This window comes from Phlebotomus papatasi, chromosome 2, assembly GCF_024763615.1.
Source record: "Phlebotomus papatasi isolate M1 chromosome 2, Ppap_2.1, whole genome shotgun sequence".
NCBI classification, from domain to species: Eukaryota; Metazoa; Arthropoda; class Insecta; order Diptera; family Psychodidae; genus Phlebotomus; species Phlebotomus papatasi.
The window spans coordinates 7,359,174-7,379,609 of record NC_077223.1 but is presented as its reverse complement, the minus strand read 5'-3'; the positions used below and the strand labels follow the sequence as shown (position 1 = coordinate 7,379,609).

Here is a 20,436-nt window from a genome sequence, read left to right as displayed (position 1 = left end):
ATAACATTCCGCAAATGTTAATTTTGCCCTGCATTATTGATCGGAAATCGGTGTTAATATTATGCTTTTTAGGTGTATTAGGGGTTAAAGTTACCCTTTTTCGTGTTAATTTTACACTTAAAATGGTGTAAAATTAACATTAAAAAATGTTGATATATTTTTACACCTAAAAAGTGTTAAAGTTACGAGGAAAAAAAGTTAATCGCACCCTCTTTTTTTTTCTCAGTGTAAGGACTTGACCTGCCAGGGGATTATTCTGGAGTAAATGAATGCAAATTTCGATGCACTCAGGTGCCTTCCTCAAGATGCCCATCACTTTTTGTCCTCATGACCATTCTTTGGGAACGCCTGAGACCACCTGAAGATATAATTTATAGAGCTTTGTGGAGAGGATCTGGTTCGTGTGGCAGGAGGGAGAATTTTCGACGCCATAAGAAGATGCTGAATAAATATTTAGCTGATGATGGGATGATTGGATAACCCAGAATTTATGATTATGAAAATTTGACGCTGAGCCACTTCCGATCGCTGTCGTGGAAATTATTTGATGGTTCTGTCTCCACGTGGGATGGGGGAATAATCTAAATCTAAATAAAAGTTTCCTTTTCATCTTTCGTCCCGTAACTGATTTTAGGTTTGTTTTTCTTGCATCTGCGGACCCAATTTTATAGCGTGCCACATCAAAAGTGAGGGAAATTATTGGAGTGCGCAATGAGATGGAGGGAGAAGGTGCTGGTCAGGAATTGGGACTTCTGGGCAAGATCAAGAATCTTTCAAATGTTTCAAATTACGTAAAATGGAAGAAAAACTGTTGAGGGTGCCAAAAAATACAAGAAATTAGTTAATAAATTAAATAACAATTCGATTGTTAATTTCAATTAATTTCAAGATGATAGGGTAAGACGGGGTAATTTGGAATTATGTCTAATTTGGAACTGTGGGATTTCCTAACAGTTTTAGATGATAAAAGGAAAAAAAACAACGAAGAAGTACTCTCGAATGTAAAGTCTTGTACTTCTTCGTGGTATTCTTCTCTTTGACCATCTGAAACAGTGAGAACATCTGAAAATTCTAAGATAGACATGATTCCAAATTACCCCATCTTACCCTAAGAAGGGTTAACACCTTAATTATTATATGATAAGCTTATCTCTAAAAAAATATTTCCGAGTGATTTAATTTAGTATCATATTAATGCTCTACTAGTCGCTACCAATTAACTCATTTATTTGCTGGCCTACAATTAATAGGAACATGTGCAAGTCTTCAGAATGATGATGAATTTTTGTTGTCTTTTCTGTGTAGGTAGAATAACGAAATTTCATAACGATTTTTTGTCATTTTTGCGATATTCTTCAGTGACTCTTGGGTGATTTGTTGGGACTCATCCAAGCTACTAATGAGGATACATTGGAGACATTCACTTTCTAATTTCTCGTAGCATCCGCGCAAGTCTTAGCTATGTTTCTTTTTTAGAAAAAAAGCAATTTTTTGCATAATTCCTTCGACCTTTTGTGTTTGTTCTTATGGAGTCATGATATCCTTTTAGTTAAGGAGCAAAACGAGCAAAATGAATAAATTTTATATCGCACTTCCGTAATTTTAATGGCACTTTGAGTCTGAGTATTATATTAAGATAAACGCCATCAAATAATTAATTAATGTTTTTCATATATATTAATAATTAAAATTTCAAGTGGAACTTTATATAAGTGACATGTTACGTTGGAGCAAGCTTAAAATACTCACAATAAAATTAACACAATTTTCGCTTTCAAAACGTTTATTTTTCCGTTTTTATTTTTAAAGTGTTACTATTATACTTAATTTAAGTCCCTGTCATTTGTTTTATCTGCACTGTTGTAGGTCAAAATTCTGTCAAAACGCGATTTTTGACGAAAAATGTTTCACAAAATGTGTAGAGGCCAGCTACTATTACACTTGAGGGAGTATCCTAAAAGGTAAAAAGAAGCCTATATTTTTTATTGCGTAAATAGATAGATAAACTATATAAGAACATACCATAAAAATTTTAGAAGCCAATTAGAAATATTTCCGAAAACACAGTAACGAAAGCAATGGGCATCGACTTTGCGTTTGGGCGAATACTCAAAACCTTGAAGCTCATTTTATTTATTTTACATTTTCACATTTTTACAAATGGGCAGGAAAGATTATGCAAAAAACTCATTGGCCGAATGAATTTAATAAAAGATTATATTCTTCAGAATTATATTCTCTTCTAGTTGAACCTAAATAATCTTTAAAAATCTAATTTTTAATATTTTTTACAGCGTGTTAAAGTCAATATTTCGTCACAAAATATGCTTTTTTGAAACCCTCAAAAGAGTTCTTATTTTACTATTTTCTCCCATTCTTTTTTTGTTTATAAGATCGTATACGGTGACATATTGAAAATTTCCTTGTATTGAGTCCATTGATGAGTCACACTATTGTAGATCAAACTTTACGAAAAAAATACTTAGAATCTCATCTCAGCATGTCATCGATGTATAAACTCTTCGGACTCTTCCAACAGAAATAGGGGTGGTTCGCACAGTGTGAACCTTCAAACGACGCTAATTTTCCCTTTGTTTGCAAAGAGCCAGTTCGTAATTTCTTATCTTATCTTATTAGGTTAATAATTATCTATCTTATGGCTATGAAATGAAGAACTAGCTCTTTGCAAACAAAGAGAAAATTAGAGTTGTTTGACGGTTCACTATGTGCGGACCATGCCTACATTCCCCTACCCAGATTCAAAAAAAAAAACACCGAAGCTGTTTACAGGAATGTCTTTCGGCTCCATTTTAATTTGTCTTTCCATAAGCCAAACAAGGATTTCTGTTCTACGAAGTCTGATGAAGTTGGGAAGGATCATCTGAAGATTCACAAAAGCATCTAAGCAATAATGCACAAGCAAAAGAATATAGGGACAAAGGCAGAATGATGGATCAAGAGACCACTCTGGTCTCATATGATCTTCAAAACACCATTCTACTACTCAAAAGCTTTGTAAGTACTTTCTATTACAAAAGAAAATTTAATGTATAAAATCAAAATGGACGATGCAACCTAAATGATGTTACCTACTGTGCAATATGGAATGAAACGATCGACAACACTGCTACAGATTCTTTACGACAATCCAAAGGACTAAACAGAAGTTTTCCGAATCAGGCCATTCGAGGATTCAAGATGTAGACGCTGTCCTTACTGTTCTCGAGCGCAGTCTTAAACATCACGAAATTCCCAGTCCAGATAATCTTATCCATCGCACACACTGAACTTCCCAAATATGCAGCTTAAAATATTGCAAATGGAGGTAAAATTACTTGAAAAAATTTTTTTTGTCATTTCCTGGGAACAGTTAATACATTGTTAGTTATTCTTTCAATATTTGTAATTTTAAATATATTACAGTAGACTCTCGCTCAATCGGCTCTTTCTCAATCGGGCGTCAAATTTTGTTGGCAATTTTCACGCTTAATTATGAAGCTAATTTGCTCAAATTCGCTGTAGTTCTTCCTATTTTATCGTGATCCTTTATAATTGAGCGCTTTTTGTGGAATTTACAAAGGCTTTGACTCCCAAATCTATCGATAAACCTGATGACATTTCACCCCATATTCCCGATTGAGAGAGAGTCTACTGTATTCGGCGCTCATTTTTCACAAACAAATGATTAATGTTAAAAAATTGTCTCCTGAAAAGTAGTCAAAATGCAGTTGGCACCGAAAATTTTATGAAGCTTTTGGTCCCTTTAATCTATTTCTTGTTTTTCAAAGAAAATCATGAAAAACAGCTAAGCTGTGGCCTCCTAATTCAGGCTTCCTTCTTAATATTTCTGAGGATGTAACTCAGATCTATCGTAAATGTGACACATTGCATAGATTATTTTAACAATATATTCTTTTAAATTAATTATAAAAAGATTTTTTTGTGCTTATCATCTTTTATTATCATAGTGTCGCAATAGGCAAGACCATTGGCTCTTGGGCGGTGAGATCTCTGACTCGACCCTCACAGCTGTGAGTTTGGGTCCCGCTTGGTGCAAGCAACTGAATGTCGAGAAAAAGACATTTTTCACTGTAATAAAAACGTAATAAAATGCACCGCCTCTGCCCAAAAAAAAAAATTCAGGAGCATGAAAAAAGCCTTCCTGGGCGATCTACAATCAGCAGATTCTTCCAACAAAAGGGGCACCTTGTAATGATTACATTGTAATAGCAATAAAGTGTCTCAATACGATTAATTGAATGAATGAAATTTTATTGTACAGCAGCCATACCCGGCCGGCTATCTACTATGTACAAACTCAGTATAAACTGAGTATAATACTTAGTACGAAACAAGTATACCCATACAAAATACATAGTAGATTTTGTATGAAATGTCCCAAATACTCATCATTAGTGTGCGTGAGTCGACATTTATACTGAGTATATACTAAGTACATTTACTTTGTATATACTTGATTTTCCTCATTAATTTTCAACAAATTTTCCGTGTATTTTTCTAATATTTATACTAAGTATTTTTCGTGTATTGGTACTGAGGTGGTACCTAGTATTTTTCGGTTATTTATACTAAGTAAAAACTATATTTTTTTTTTTAATTTCTATAAATATTTATTATCTGAACTTTTTTAAAATACATTTTTTACCAAGTATCCACAGTAGAGTAAACCTTGTAGACATCATTACAGAGGACTTCCGGTAACTGATCTCCGTGTAATGGTAGTTCCGGGACTGTAACAAACCTGGCGGATCTAGCAGAAACGTGATGCGTCTCAGCAAAGAATCTCGATCTTTTAATATTCTGGAAAAGAATGTAAACAAACAGGACGATAACGTACAATTTTTCAAGTCTAATTTAAAATTACTATGCTCAAGAAAATGAGAAAAATGGGAAATTTTCAACAGATTCTTAAATATATCTCTGTATATCACTTTTAACAAATACCGAACCCTGTCTAACAATATGTGGTTTATGATTTGATCCTCCAAAACCATCATTATAATTTCTCGCAGAATTTTCTACACGCACAGAATGATCTTTCAACAGAGATTATCAACAATACGACATTTGTTTTCCGTCTTAATCCCTATCATCAAGATGCTTAACTGAACGCGAAGGCTAAGTACATTGGATTCGAATGGTTTCCAGAACGAACATCAAGAAGCTTGAACACTTTTTTTCACTAAAAATGACATATATTTTTTCCTCTAATTTGTTCACGAAAACTACCGCGCATACTTATCTCCAGATTGTTTTTGTGAAATGGAACTGAGAGGCGTCCCTTTTGATTGAATTAACTGAAAATAACTAATATAAATTAAGGAAAACTTACCTTTTTCCACTGAGCGACGCAAATCTTTCACCATCAGACACGTCACAACTTTGTCAACTAGAGAGAAAATGGTCGACGGACACACCGACACAGCAAGGTTGTGTACAGCAGACTCTTCGATATCCGGCTGATTGGGGGACAAATGACATTTAGATTTTTTCAAACTGTTAACGGTTTTTATATTTTGTGCTCGTGTGCGCATTTCTTGTCTGTTTTTAAGAATAAGTAACATAATTAATGATAAAGATCAATTGTGGTGAAACAAAAACAAGAACATATTTATAGAATTCTTATTAATTGCATTTATTATCACTTTTACTTCAACAAATTCGTGTATATTCAATAACAATAATATAATCGTATCAATATTTCAGTGCTTTCAGTCTCAGAAATACATAATTTTGATATCTTTGGATAAATCAGCCTTTGATTTAAAGATTTCTATATCACATGTCCCGTTAAAGGTCTGTGTCGGTCACAAATTCTACAATTTGAGAATCACGGAACTCTGGGTTAGGATCACGATAAAGCCAGTCTTGCACCTCTTCTAATGAAATATGTTCAGAGATGGGCAAATTGTTCAACAAATGTTGCAAATTTGTCAAGTCCTCCATCTCTGCCACACGGTTATCACATTCATTGATATCATTGTCATCATCTGGTTTATAAGTTGTAAGAAAGAGTCCTTTCCAACTTCTTGCAATGGTGCTGGCATCCACATTATTCCAGGCATCAGCGCTCCAATGAATAATATTTAAGATATTTACAGACTTGATAGCGCTCCTCACATCCCTGTTATCTTCCAGTTGCTGGACAATAAACTCCAGAAAATTACGTCGATATTTTTGTTTCAAATTTTCGAGGACATTTTGGTCCATGGGTTGTACTGTTGCTGTGACGTTTGGAGGTAAATACAAAACCCTTATTCCTCCAGATACCAACTCCTTCTCATCCGGGTGGACTGGTGCGTTATCAAGAAGGAGCACAGCTTTCTGTGGCAAATTTTTATTTGCCAGATATTGACAAACCTGCGGGACGAAATCATTGAAAAACCACTCCTTGAAGAGATATCTGCTCATCCATGCGGATGGTTGATGCCCATATTTTACAGGCAGGTCAAACTTATTCACATGTTTGAGTGCTCTAGGCTTTTCTGACTTTCCAATAACAAAAAGGGGCAGCTTGTGATAACCTGTTGCATTAGCACAGGCAAGAATTGTGACCCTCTCTTTGTTCACTTTGTATCCGGCAGTTCTTTTTTGGATTTTTTCTGCCAGTGTCTTCTTTGGAAGTGTTTTGTACCATAAGCCAGTTTCGTCGGCGTTATAGATTTGTTCATAGCAGAGATCCTCTTCTTCTATCAGTTGTTGAAATTTCTCCATAAAAGAAGGGAGATTATGATCTGCTGATGACAGAGCTTCTCCAGACACCGAAAGAGCACGAATGCTGTTCCGCTTCTTCCAATGCGATAGCCATCCTTCACTTGCACAAAAATCTTCCGGGCCATCCTTGAACTCTCTGAAAAAGGCTAATGCCTTTGCACGAAGCATTATTCCATCGACTGGCATTCCTATAAATTCACACAGCTTCCAGTGAGTTAAAAAAATATTATAAAAACTTTTATTTTCACCTTTTTCTCTCATATAAACAAACCACACAAACAAAGCTTCTGATGTCTTAGGATACAGTGTCGATGATTGTATACGAGTTCTATTTGCATTATTTAAATGAAGAGAGCTTTCCTTGAGCTGCTCATATTGTTTCAGCCAATCCAGCAGTGTTTGCCTCCCAACATTGTAGGCAGCTCCAACAGAAAAAAGTGATTCTCCTGCCTGGAGGCGTTCGACAGCTCGAACTTTATCGAGAATTTTTGTCGTGGTGTGTTTACGTTTCATTTTTTATCACAATTTTGCAACAATTTTATTTAGAAGTTTGATAAAATTAAAATAACACTTCAATAAACACTGGAATTATACTTTCTCAGAATGTAAACAAAATTTTGAATTCTTCAACCGCCAGTGTTTGGCAGCTGTCACCCGGATATCGAAGTGCCGGATATCGAAGAGTCTACTGTAGTTGTAGGGACTTTAAACCAGACCCATCAACCCATCGATCCTCATCGAAAATTTTATCGGCATCGTATCGATTTTTCGATTAATTTTTGCCGCACTTTAACGGGCTTTCTCGAGGAACTGTTAACAGGAAAGCAAAGTGCGAGTGGAAACCGCGAGAGCGCGTTAGTTGCTCTTAACATTTGGAGCTGAGAAGGTGTTTTCCGTGGTGCTCTGTGTTTTCTTCCAATTTTTAAGGTAAGTTTTCCATTTTCATTCGAGTAAACTAGTGAAATATGTTACTAAAAGTTTCTCAATGTGGTTCACAAAGATATTTTTATTGTGAAGTGTTTTTCCTGCATCAATTTCGCGAGTAAAAATACTTTGTGCAATTTTTGACAGCTCGCCATCTTTATAATTTTCCGCTTGTGAATTTATTTTCTACAACTTTATTTTTACGTTTTGTACTTTCAGAAAGTCATCATCATCAAGTCCAGATGAAGATTCCTGAGCGTAAGCTTCCAGAGATGCACTCCCACTAGAGAGACTTTACATGGAGCAATCGTAATCCCAATATCCCGAGAGGAGATGTGTTGAATCATGTTGAAATATTATTAAAAATAAATCTGTTTAAATTGAAATAAAGTATTTTTCTAATAATTTTGGGGGCGTGGGGAGTGAAATATATGCGTAGACAGGCTACTGAAAGTCTCAGCAGATTTTCAGACGTTGTGTCTGCCTTAATACGCAAGAGACATACGCATAAAATCTGCAGACATATCTGCCGACTTTTAGAACAGCGTCGTGTTGCACTTCGAGAACAAACGTCGGCAGATAATATGAGGACGGTCGGCGTATTATCTGCCGACGCGCCGATTAAATCTGCCGATTTCGTGACGAAATCAGCAGACTATTTTTGATGGGGAAATACAAAGTTTATACTCGATATATTCCGGGCACTTCTTCAACATAGTATTTTTTGCGTAGAGATACAACGTATTACTTGACTATATATTTAAATTTGTATATCTTTCACGTAAATACATAGTATATACCTAGAAAGTATGGAAATTAGTACTTTCCTCACATAACTACGCTGTATATACTCAGTAGGATCTGTAAAGTCAGTACGAATAGCCGGCCGGGTACGGCTTAATGTATACTGTGCAGCGGTAACTGTTTAAAAATTCCATATTCTTTTTATAATCTTTAGAAGAAAATCTTGATAATAATCATAATCCAGGCTTGAAAAAATCAATGTTTTTATCCCAGCTTGGAAAAATCTGGGATAGAACAGGAATCACAAAATTCTCGTTCTAATTCTGTAATAAATCAAAAATTGTCAATGCCACTCAAATCGCGGAAGTGCGAAGTGCGAAAAATAATATTTCTGTTAGGCATTTAAATTCAAAATCTTCGCCGCGAAATTCGAATTTCGAACATGACATAACCTTAAAAAATCTCGCGGAGATTTTTTTAGACGCTGTTCAGTGGTGCTTGGCTTTTGTGATTTTCTCAGAAAAATGGAAAGGATTATCATTACTCACTTTGTTGATCCTCACAGGTTCTGGTTTCGGCTCGATGAGCCATTCCAGGACCAGGGAGAATTGTTGGATTTTCGAGCAAATTTGAACAAAGCAATCCAGCGAGCTGAAAAAAATGAAGGATGGACGCCGGCTGTTGGAGAGGTGAGAATTCTGGGAACTTGGGGGCTCTGTTGTGGGCTTTGTCTATTTGTTTGTCATTGTCTGGTTTGGTAGGTTGTAGCGTACTTCTATAAGCATTCAGCAATGCTCGAGAGGGCAGTGGTGAACAGCATTGGGTTGAATGGGGAACTGACGCTGTGGCTTGTGGATATTGGACATCCTCAGCGGGCAAGGAGGGATGAAGTCAGACCAATACCAAAGAATGTTAAACTGCCGGAGAAGAAGACTATTCGCGAGGGAGGAATTTTTCAACTTGCTCCTGCTAAAAGGGTAACAATGGAGTTTTTTTTTTTGTATACTGAGATTGTTCTGAAAAAGGGGATTTTCCGGGTTTTAGAAGTTCAATCTTCAGACGCTGAAGGTGGAAATGGTTGATTGTGGGAATATTTGGTCCCAAGATGCCATTGAGCTGATGAAGGAAGCTATAGAATTCGCAGAAAGCTTGAGATTTGAGGCAAGGAGCTTTCCGGACGACAATTTTGTGTTCGGTAACTTGACTTTTGTCATGCCAAATGGCCGGAAGTTGTCTGCAGTTGATCTCTTGGGAGACTACAGTCGCAGATCTGAGGACTTTCTCGAAAGTAAGTTGATTTACTCGCCCGCTGGAAGGATTTTTTTCTGAAGATTGACATTTTCAGTGATTTCTCGGAATTTGTGCCCAAAGCTGCGCCTGAAGAATTCCGGGAACGACTTGGAAGCTGTCCCGGCATCGCAGGATTACGTGAACAAGTGGATTGAGAAAGTGGTCGATGTGCAAAATGATAATTTTGACGAATCCGTAAGTACTTTTCACACTCCAGCCGTTCCAGCCACAATCCCAAAGTGTCCGGAAATGGACGAATGGGATCACATGGACCATCATCGATCGCGTCCTGCACACAAAGTCAGTGAGATTCTGGAGGAGGATGAATTCTCGAGTGTCCCTTCCAGTCACCAAATGAACGGTCGACCGGGAAAGGTCTCAGTTTCTCCATTCAAGAGCTCCTCTAGCGCTTCCGACGGCAAAAGTCTCGTGGAGGCTCGCAGAGCGCATTCTATGAAGCTCCTCGAAGAGAGTCTCAGTGAGAAGGATCTTGTGGTCCCTAGTGGCCGTTCCCAGCTTGTCCCTCAGCCAGCTGGAATGGTCAACTCTAAGGATGTCCCAATCATCAACAGACCCAAACGCAAGAACTCAAAAAGGTATTAAACAATTTTAATTTTAATAATTTTTCCTTGTAAAAAAAAACTCCCATTTTATTGTAATTTTAATTGTAAAATAAATCATTTCAATTTTACCTGGATTTTTCATTTTTTTTTCTTTTATAGTCCTTTGGAAGTGGAAAAGGGGGATCCTCGGGAGAAAATCAGGGCTCTGGGCGACGTTGCAATCGCCCCATCGGCCAAGAAGAGGTACCAGAGGCTTCTGGCCCATGGGGAAAATTCTGTGAAAATGATCGAAAAGATCAGCGACGTACCCTTCCGGCCAGAAGTTCATGCGAAGCTCAAGTAAGTTTTATTTTTAGGCTAAAATATTTTTGGTAAGTATTTTGGTAAAAACGGTAAGTTAAAAATTCACTTGGTAAGTAAAACATCAAAATTGGTAAGCAAAAAAAATCAAAAATGGTAAGTAAAAAAATCTAAAATAGTAAGTAAAAAAAACCAAAAATGATACAAATGGTACAAGATAATATTTTATAACTTTCCAAAATTTTCTCTTTGCCCAGGAAATTTGCTTTTGCTTCACAGGGTGAAACTAATAATTTCTCAATACATAGAAAATTTCCCTTTGCCCCTCTAGGGGCAGAACTAATAATTTCCCAAAACATAGAAAATTTCCCTTTGCCCCAAATGGCAGAACTAATAATTTCCCAAAACACGGAAATTTCCCTTTTCCCTAAAGGGCAGAATTAATATTTTGCCAAAACACGGAAATTTCCCTTTTCCCTAAAGGGCAGAATTAATATTTTGCCAAAATACAGAAAATTTCCCTTTTCCTTAAAGGGCAGAATTAATATTTTCCCAAAACCCGGAAATTTCCCTTTTCCCCAAATGGCAGAATTAATATTTTGCCAAAACACGGAAATTTCCCTTTTCCCTAAAGAGCAGAATTAATATTTTGCCAAAACACAGAAAATTTCCATTTGCCCCAAATGGCAGAACTAATAATTTCCCAAAACACAGAAAATTTCCCTTTGCCCCAAATGGCAGAACTAATAATTTCCCAAAACACAGAAAATTTCCCTTTGCCCCAAATGGCAGAACTAACAATTTACCAAAACACAGAAAATTTCCCTTTGCCCCAAGGGGCAGAACTAATAATTTCCCTTTGCCAAAAATGGCAGAACTAATAATTTCCCAAACCACAGAAAATTTCCCTTTGCCCCAAATGGCAGAACTAATAATTTACCAAAACCCGGAAATTTCCCTTTTCCCCAAATGGCAGAATTAATATTTTGCCAAAACACGGAAATTTCCCTTTTCCCTAAAGAGCAGAATTAATATTTTGCCAAAACACAGAAAATTTCCATTTGCCCCAAATGGCAGAACTAATAATTTCCCAAAACACAGAAAATTTCCCTTTGCCCCAAATGGCAGAACTAATAATTTCCCAAAACACAGAAAATTTCACTATACCCCAAAGGGCAGAATTGATAACTTCCTAAAACACAAAAAAAATTTTTGACTCATAAATTCCCAAAACACAGAAGATTTCCCTTTGCTCCAATAATGGGCAGAACTAATAACTTCCCAAAACACGGAAATTTCCCATTGTCCTAACAGTGAAACATTTTAACGTTTTTGATTTTTTTAACTACCAATTTTGTATATTTTACTTACCGTTTTAGATTTTCTTACGTTACCATTTTAGATATTTTTACTTACCATTTTAGTTTTTTCTTACCAGTTTTCATTTTTTTCTCACCATTTTCGATTTTTTTTACTTACCAAATTTGATTTATTTACTTATCAATCTTGATTTTAACTTACCAATTTTGATGTTTTACTTACCAATTTTGGTTTTTTTACTTACCAATTTTGATTTTTCACTTACCAAATTTAATTTATTTACTTACCATTTTTGATTATTTTACTTACCAATTTTGATGTTTTACTTACCAATTTTGGTTTTTTTACTTACCAATTTTGATGTTTTGCTTACCAATTTTGGGTTTTTTACTTACCATTTTACCAAAATACTTACCATTCTGCTGCAGCCTTTTATTTAATTTTATGCCCATTTAAATTCAATTATTATGGCTCTGGCACACCTTTTAGATCAGGAAAATTTCATGAAGTCTAAATTCGAGTTCCTTTCTGTCTCATACGGTTTGCATATGTCTGTCTCATTCTTTCAAACTCTTCTTCTTCTTTTAAACATCACTCCAAATTCAATTTAGCTCAATCAAATTTGGAGTACGAAAGAATGGGATAAACATATGCAAAACGTGTGAGAAAGAAAAAGATGTGAATTTTGATTCCATGAAATTTTACCGATCTAAAAGGTGTGCCGGAGCCATTATGAGCGAAATTTGTCAAGAGTGATATGAAAATAAGGAAGAGGGACATTTTGATCCTTGGGTTCTTGGGAAAGTGATACGAAAGCGATATAAGGGTCAAATTCTGGTTTTGAATTGGTAATTTTGTCGCGGAAGGGATGTAGCAGGTAACGTTCGATCTTCCTCTTCATCAGATTTCGAATTGAAACAGAAAAGGGGCGGTAAAGCATCCGGATTTGCAAAATGCTTGAACTCGTGACTTAGTTAGATGCTGTACCTCAGAAATTACTTTCGCATCATTTACCGTTTACCGGTTCTCAACCGATTTATAAATGACTCAAAAGTTCCCACAAAATAATTTTAAGAGTATAATAAAATTAATTTTCTGACAAAAAATTTATCGGTTCATTACCGATTTGAACCGATTTATAAATCACTCAAAATATTTGATAAAACACACCTTAGGAGTAATGTAATTGAATTTCGTATAAAAATTATTTATCGGTTATGAATCGGTTCATTACCGGTTTCATAACTGATTGGATTTGATTTGGACTTCTCACAAATTCCAAGACCTTTCCAACGAGCCCAAATATGATAGCATTAGGTTGAGAAGTACGCTTTCTAGAGCCTTTTTAACTTTAGACCTTGAGAAACCGTTTTAGGAAGAATTCAATGGAATTTAGATAAGGACTAAATGTCCGCCTGGACAACCTCTAAAACTAAGACATATCGTCGCGCGTCGTCGGTTGTATCGACCGTAGCAAGAACAGACGTCTGTATTCTAGCTTGCATCAAATGAAGACACAAAATAAATGCAGATACGACAACGATCGATGTAACCGATGATATCCAAAAACCAAAAAAAATGCAGGACACATTTTCGAGGCTGGAGAGGGTTCCAAGTCCGAAAATGACTGAACAGACTTCTGTTCGGGTACGTGATCCCAAGAAATTTTGTGTTTGTGCACAGAGAACGACAATCAAAACAAGTGAATCTCAACCCACAAATTTATCCCAAATAGGGACAGGGAAAAATCCCTGCCTCCATTGAAGCTTTAACTGAGGGCCTTTCGCTGTCTAGGCGAATGCTCTGCCAACTGAACTATAGGGGCACTGGCTCTGATTGCCTTTGCCACTGATCTTAACCAATTGCCATGTTGCCATAAGTTCCCCTCCCATCTTATATTCAAGTGAGTCCTTCCTGGCCCACTTGTGACGCAGATGGAAACAACTTACCTCTGTTTTAGAGGGATTTGGCTTTAGTTGATTCTCCTTGTAGAATTTGGAAAATTCCACAAGGCAGGTCTCAAGCTGGGACTCCACGTTTTGAAACGTGTTTTCCTTAACAGCTAGAGCCAAATCATCTGCGTACAAGAAGGCCTTGGAAGGAGACGGCAGTGGCTAATCATTTGTTTAGATATTAAACAAAGTGGGAGCCAGAACACTACTTTGCGGTAGGCCATTTTTTTTTGCATTCTCCATCTATTTTTCTGACTACGGAACTCAACAAAGAATCTGCGATTCTCTAAGAGAGCACCAATCCTCCGTGAGAGAACGTAGTCATTTATCAGGTTGTAGAACTTGGAAAGGAAAATTCTGTGGTTTACTGTGTCAAAGGCTACCGAGAGGTCAACCAAGGCAACACCTGTGATTTTGCCTCCCTCGAAACCTACTTACTTACTTATCCGGCGCTACAACCAATTACTGGTCTTGGCCTGACTCAGGACCCGTCGCCACTCGAGCCTGTTACGCGCCACTGTTCTCCAATTCCGCACCCCTAATGAGCTGGCGTCCTGGTCCACTTCGTCGGTCCATCTGAGGCTAGGTCGGCCTGGCCTTCTCGTAGCATAAAGTCCGCCCCTAAAGACTTTCCAGGCTGGGTCGTCCTCATCCTCAATACCATCTTCAATAAATTGAGTGAGGTTCAAAACTTGACCGAAGCTGGATTTTCCAGAAAGGTACCCAGCTTGGTGTCCGATCAGTTTGTCCTCTACGGCAGGTGCAATCCTTTTCAACAGCATACTTTCAAACATTTTTAAGAGATGGCACAAAAGAGAAATCGGACGGTAGCTCCTCAGATCGTTGACATCTTTTCCAGGCCTTGGAATTGCCACCACATGAGCTTTTCGTCACTCACTCGAAATCGGTTTATCGGTTAGAGGTCCTTTGCATAAACTCCCTTTACCTAATCCTTTGCTGTTAAATTGGAGGCGATGGAGGCTCAAATTTTCGACGATCAGACTGAATCTATTTAGGCCTTTAGATCCCATAAGCTTATCCTTGGGTTTATCACTGGTTTTTACCATACGTGATTCGTTAATGGGTTGTTAGTTCGTTGAATTCTCTGCCTATTGAGCTTCTGAGATCACTCAACTTTGCTAGAAAATTTTCATTTTTTGATGGGATAATCGAAACCGTTGAAATGATTAAAACGACGATTTCCAGGTGTGGCGATGTTCATCGCGTTCAGTGCCTTACATGGCCCCATATCTTCCGCGGGGGCTCAGTTGTAGTTATCGGACACAAGAGATCCGGGAAGACATTGGCTTATCTGCCGATGCTCTTCACTCGCATGATGAACGATAAAGAGAAGGAACAGGCTGAGATGCAGATTGGAGCTCGTGCCATTGTCATTTGCTCCTCCAGCAAGAATGTGTACAAGACTAGTAAAACCTTTGATGGTTATAATGACAAACAGAAGATGAAACTATCTGTACTGCCATCCTGCAATCCCCGGGACACTCGGAATCACGTCATTGAGTTGCAGAATGGCGTGGACATTCTGTTCACAACAGCTCCCGGATTTAAGAGACTATGGCAGTGTGCACAGAAGGAGACTGTGGATTTGCTGACGTTGGATGAAGTGAGGTATCTCATTGTGGATGACTACGATGAGATTGTCCAGCATTTCCGCAGTGAATTGAAGTTTGTGATGGACACGATAATGTCCAGGGTGGATGAGAATGATCTGTGCAGGGCTGAAGTTATGATAACATCGAGGAAGTGGATGCCGAAATTCAAGGAATTCTGGAAGAAATTCGACAATCCCATGTTGTGCATAGCTTCAGGAGTGGAAGCAGCTCTGTACGGAGGAGGTAAGTTTACCCTGGACATAATGGATACGGAGCAAAAGGTGGTGGCTATCAGAGAAATTCTGGCCACTGAGGAGTATTTCATTGAACCGACGATGATTGTCTGCAATACGGCAGATGAAGTTAACTATCTGGCGAGTGATTTGAGGAAGAATTCCGTGTCGGTGATGACATTTACGGAACCGAGTAGAGAGGAATTGATGGTGAAGGATCAGTGCGTGATCATCTGCACTGATGCTAGTCTAATGGACATCAATATGAGGAGAATACAGAATCTCATTCATTTCTCGCTTCCGGAGAAATGGAGCACATTCGACAGGCGTTTCGTCGTCTGCTTCGATTACTACGAAGATCAGGTAGTTTGCGAGGATGTTACAAAGTCGCCGGTGAAGGTGCACATCTTCCTGGATCAGCACAATGACAAGCAACTGCCCAAGATGATCTACTTCATGAAGACACGCTTCAGTAGCGTGGATATTTCCAATGAGATCCTCGAGTGTGCCAGAGCCACGGTAATTCGCCGGGAAGAGGGGAAGGTTAACCGGGGAGAACCTCTGTGCTCGGCCATGATGGAATTTGGCGAGTGCAAAGTTGATCAGATTGACTGTCCGTACAGGCATCGATTCAGCATTGACGATGCCCCGTCGGAATTACTGCCCAAGAAAGGCGTTGTACGCATGAAGATTCTGGCTGTCATGACGCCGCTGCACTTTATGTGCAACATCCTTCACTCCATGGAGTCGTACATTGATCCTTACGAAAAGTGGATCGTGGTGAATCAGAGCAATCGATTCAGTGTCTTCCAGAATGATCTCAATCGCCATATGATGACCAAAGAAAATCAGCTGACTCCTGCATCGGCAGATGTCCAGGAGCATGACATCTACCTCTTGCCATTTGATTACAGTTTCCTCAGGGTTCGCGTACTTAGTGTTCTGACAGAAAAGGGGCAGACATTTGTCTCAATCACCGGCGTGGATATTCACAAAGTTGTAGACAGGTTTCCGGCACAGGAACTCCTTGTTCTGCCAGAAGAATTCAGGGATTTCCCGCATCAGCTGATAAATGTGAGACTGTTTGGGTTGGTGCCGAATGACCACGAAATGATGTGGGATTCCAGATCGACGAACACTGTCAAGGATCTGGTGAAATCCGTTGAGGAGTCAGATAAAAAATTCTTCATTGGCGAGGTATCTCAGATAATCAATTTCATTAATTTTCTCAACAGCTGACTTCATGATCTTCCCTGGAACTCATTTCTTGCAGGTTGAATTGACACTGAAGAATACCATTTACGTAAAGTCGCTCCTTTGCGTAGAGTTCATCGATTCCACGCAGACGAATTTTGCACAATTCTCGCTAAAAGGCCAGATACTGAAGGACCAAATTGCCGTGGAGGGCGATAAGGATAAGATTCAGGTCATCAGGAAGCTGGCACAAGTCGCAGGTTAGTACATTTTCTGCTTAGATTTTTCTTTGGCTCGAACTCAAAAGCTTTTATTAATTAAAAATAGTTAATCCTTTAAAAAGATCATCCTTCTATTTTTAAGAATTTGCCTATGGTTAAAATGGTTAAAATATTTCCACACTTTAACTCTCCGGAGCTTCCTCCATGTTGACAAACACACCTTTAATTAGTGATGAATTGAATTAAGACTCCCGGACAATTGCTTTCCGGAGCTTCATCCTCAACAACAAACCTGGAATATATAATTGTTGATAAATACCCGGATCGAAGACCGAAAATTTGCCAGACACAATTTTCTTTCAGCAGCTAGATAGATAGATTTAACCAACCCTCCAAACTCGTGTCCACCCTAACCTGTCCGCTGCATCTAGGCCTTCGATTGGGCCTCTTATGCATCCCCTCTTATAGTAGACCCTAAATTAAGGCTGAAGGACTTAGGCTCCTCGTAATTGATTTTACCTGGTTTTGGAATAAATACTACTCGCGCTCGCCTCCAAGTATGCGGTACATACAGTAATAATTATAAGACAATGAAACACGAGGTGTTCAGTCCAAAGAGTCTATAATTCAACTTCGTGAATCTCTTGCTTCCGGATATTCTGGCTACAATTTTATCAAGAGTTCTTAGTGGAAAATGCCTTCGTTTGATATTCTTATTGACATCCGTTAAATCTATGCAAACTCTGTACTCATACCCGATGGCGAGACATGCCCTAAAAAGGTTCCTCAGCAGCTATATTTTTCACAAATCTCCAGAAAACATTCTTCTTCTTCTTCTTCTTTTTGAATCCTTTTGACATTTAGAATTCTACAAAACTCCATCTAGGTTTAAACTCTTGAAACTCAAATTTAAGTTATACAACTCAAAAATTAACTCATTCTACTCGACTTAATTAACCCATTAGACTCAGTTAATCTCTAGTGATGAAAATAAAAAAAAAATAAAGATACTCATTAATAATCTTATCTGGGTTTATCACTGGTTTTCTTAAGGCTATCATTATCAAGCCTTGGTCTCTAGCCCCAGGAACAGCCCTGATAAATTTTATCAGACTCTAGGTCTTTTGTTTGAGTTCGAGGACCCAGGGAATTCTTCTTTATCAATTTGAGGAAGAAATGCTTTTGATGTCAGTAGATTTGGTTTGCAGGGATCTTTGTGTCAGAGGAAGAGCAGGAAGTGAATGTAGCGGAGGAGGAGACGCCGCAGGACAGTAAGAAAAAGGAAGTACCGGATACTGAGGGAAGGGTTGCACAAGTTGAGGAAAAATGGATGTCTCTGCCGGAGGAATCCCTGGTAAATGTGAATATTCTGCATTTTGCATGTCCGGGAGAATTTTACGTGCAGGATTTATCGAGAGCTGCCGAAATGCGGGAGTTGTATGGGAAGGTGAGGGAATTTGTGGGGACTGCTGAGGATTTGAAGTCTCATGAAGAGTGGAAAGTTGGGGATCACTGTTTAGTTCTGATGGAGAGGAGTTATTTTCGCGGAAAAGTGTGGCAGGAGACTTCACAGGATGATGAGTATCATGTTTTTCTGGTGGATGAAGGTATTATCAGTATCTTCAGTACGTCAGAGATGTATGAAATAGCCCCATTCCTGGTGAAGGAGTATCCTTTTTATGCCATTCGTTGCTCTCTCTTGGCGGTGAATGAGAAAAGTCCAAGGAGCTGGGAGGAGGAAGGCCAGGAGATCTTTGAGAGATTCCTCAATGGCAGCAAGAAAGTTGAATTTTATGCTTATGCCCAGGAAAAGCGTACACTGAGACGAGGTGAATGTTGGAAAATTAAGCATTACTCGGTGATTCTGGTCAGAAGGGCGAGAGATCTTGTTGTGATCAATAGAAGGCTCATGGAGGAGAATTATGGGGTGAGGAATGAGGAAAAGTGGCATTTTATTGAGAAGTTCATTGAGAATATGGACAGTATGGCGGAAATTGCGCAGAAACCTCTTCCGGATTACGATGAAATTATCCCAGTGAATGCAGTGAAAGTTTCCGGGAAGGAGGCTGAGCAGGAACAACTGAGCAAAACTCAGTCGACTCTGGATTCCGATGATACAGCCACTCCAGAATCTGCAGGATCTCCTGGATGTAGTCTCTTCCATTTGGAGTCGCTTTTCCCACCTCCGTCCATCGAATGGCGCCAGACGGATCGAGAATTTGTCCTGAACGTCAATGCCGTGGACATGAAAGACTACAATCTCTCAATAAGATCGAAATTCCTCACCCTCACGATGCTCTTTGAGGATAAGCCTGAACATGGATGTGTGATCAATTTCTTTGGGTGCATTGATCCAGAAAAGAGTTCTGCCAAAGTAAGAGGAAATACTCTCAGTATTCGGCTGTGCAAATCAATTCCCGGAAGGGATTACAAATGGCCATGTCTCAAAGATCCTCCTGAGAAGGTTTCTTGGCTCAGGGAAGCCTTGGACATTCCCAAAGGGGATCTAGAGTCGGATTCAGAGGAGTCAGGAGTGAAGGAACCTACTGAACGACTGGCGCATTATGCTGAAGAGGATGATGAGGGGTACGAGTATTCCGAGAAAGAAATTGACTCGGATGATGACAACGAACTCTGCTACGCTGGACATTTTCCTGTCACGGATTAAAGTTTTCCCTCATCATTTTTTTCGTGCCTACATTCTCATTTTACGTAGAATAGAAAGTAGAGAATTTGAAAAATTTGAATTTACCATTTTATTTTTCAATAAATCTATTTGACGTTAAGTATTTTCGAAAATTTGAATCTTTTTCGAAAACCCGGCTGACAAGCTGGCGTTTTCTCCCCAACAGCAGAGTCACAGAATGTTAACGTTAACATTGTTGTTACCAATTTCATGTAAGTGGTAAGTAAAGAGGTGATCATGAATTTCAGCCACGGCGGCCACGGCTGTTAACTTTTTCAGTTATTTCAGCATAGCAAGTGGACCATTGCGAAAATATGCCGTTTTTTTAGCTGTGACGCAAGAAATATTTGGAAGTGGAGAAAAGATAAAAAAATATCAATAAATCTAACGGTGCTATCACACTAGGATTTTTCACAATTTAATTTTAAATTGAACTCAGCAAATTGAGCATTAAAATTGCGAGAATCACTTGAAATTTCTCATAGCCAGGACACATTTTTGCGAGAAATTTGCTAAATTCAAAAAAGTTGCGCAAAGTTATTTTATTTTGTCATTTGTGATATTGTTAGATTATTAGAAAAATGAGTGAGTTCAATGATGTGGAAGAAATTTTCCTACTTTATATAGAATACATGTTCAATAAAAATGTGTCTCAGGGTAA

The 20,436-nt window shown here is 38.3% G+C and overlaps 2 protein-coding genes and 1 long non-coding RNA gene across 3 annotated transcripts; 2 read left to right on the top strand and 1 right to left on the bottom strand.

Annotated features, from left to right (window-relative positions):
- Window positions 1-287: 287 nt before the first annotated feature.
- Window positions 288-7,248, bottom strand: LOC129805033 (jerky protein homolog-like). Its single transcript, XM_055852840.1, has 4 exons — window positions 6,984-7,248; window positions 5,896-6,923; window positions 5,354-5,480; window positions 288-358 (listed from the first exon to the last, which is right to left on the bottom strand). The coding sequence occupies exons 1-4, from the start codon at window positions 7,246-7,248 to the stop codon at window positions 288-290; spliced, it is 1,491 nt and encodes a 496-aa protein (XP_055708815.1).
- A 208-nt stretch (window positions 7,249-7,456) lies between these two features.
- Window positions 7,457-8,049, top strand: LOC129802320 (uncharacterized). The gene is made up of 2 exons (XR_008751785.1): window positions 7,457-7,662; window positions 7,879-8,049. It is a non-coding gene; the product is annotated as an uncharacterized LOC129802320 (long non-coding RNA).
- Window positions 8,050-8,856: 807 nt separating this feature from the next.
- LOC129802300 (putative ATP-dependent RNA helicase TDRD12) lies at window positions 8,857-19,875 on the top strand. The gene is made up of 8 exons (XM_055848015.1): window positions 8,857-9,092; window positions 9,165-9,380; window positions 9,448-9,691; window positions 9,749-10,289; window positions 10,416-10,595; window positions 15,035-16,871; window positions 16,948-17,128; window positions 18,298-19,875. The coding sequence occupies exons 1-8, from the start codon at window positions 8,928-8,930 to the stop codon at window positions 19,755-19,757; spliced, it is 4,824 nt and encodes a 1,607-aa protein (XP_055703990.1). The 5' UTR covers window positions 8,857-8,927; the 3' UTR covers window positions 19,758-19,875.
- The last annotated feature ends 561 nt before the right edge of the window (window positions 19,876-20,436 follow it).

Excerpts from the sequence above, each read along its gene's own strand:
- LOC129802300 (XM_055848015.1), top strand. The coding sequence starts at position 8,928 with ATGGAAAGGATTATCATTACTCACTTTGTTGATCCTCACAGGTTCTGG. Across the intron at positions 10,290-10,415 it reads AAACGCAAGAACTCAAAAAG|TCCTTTGGAAGTGGAAAAGG; the intron begins GTATTAAACAAT and ends TTTCTTTTATAG. Across the intron at positions 17,129-18,297 it reads GAAGCTGGCACAAGTCGCAG|GGATCTTTGTGTCAGAGGAA; the intron begins GTTAGTACATTT and ends TTTGGTTTGCAG.
- LOC129805033 (XM_055852840.1), bottom strand. The coding sequence starts at position 7,248 with ATGAAACGTAAACACACCACGACAAAAATTCTCGATAAAGTTCGAGCT. Across the intron at positions 6,924-6,983 it reads TGTTTATATGAGAGAAAAAG|GAATGCCAGTCGATGGAATA; the intron begins GTGAAAATAAAA and ends GTGAATTTATAG. Across the intron at positions 5,481-5,895 it reads AACATATTTCATTAGAAGAG|CCGGATATCGAAGAGTCTGC; the intron begins GTGCAAGACTGG and ends TCCCCCAATCAG.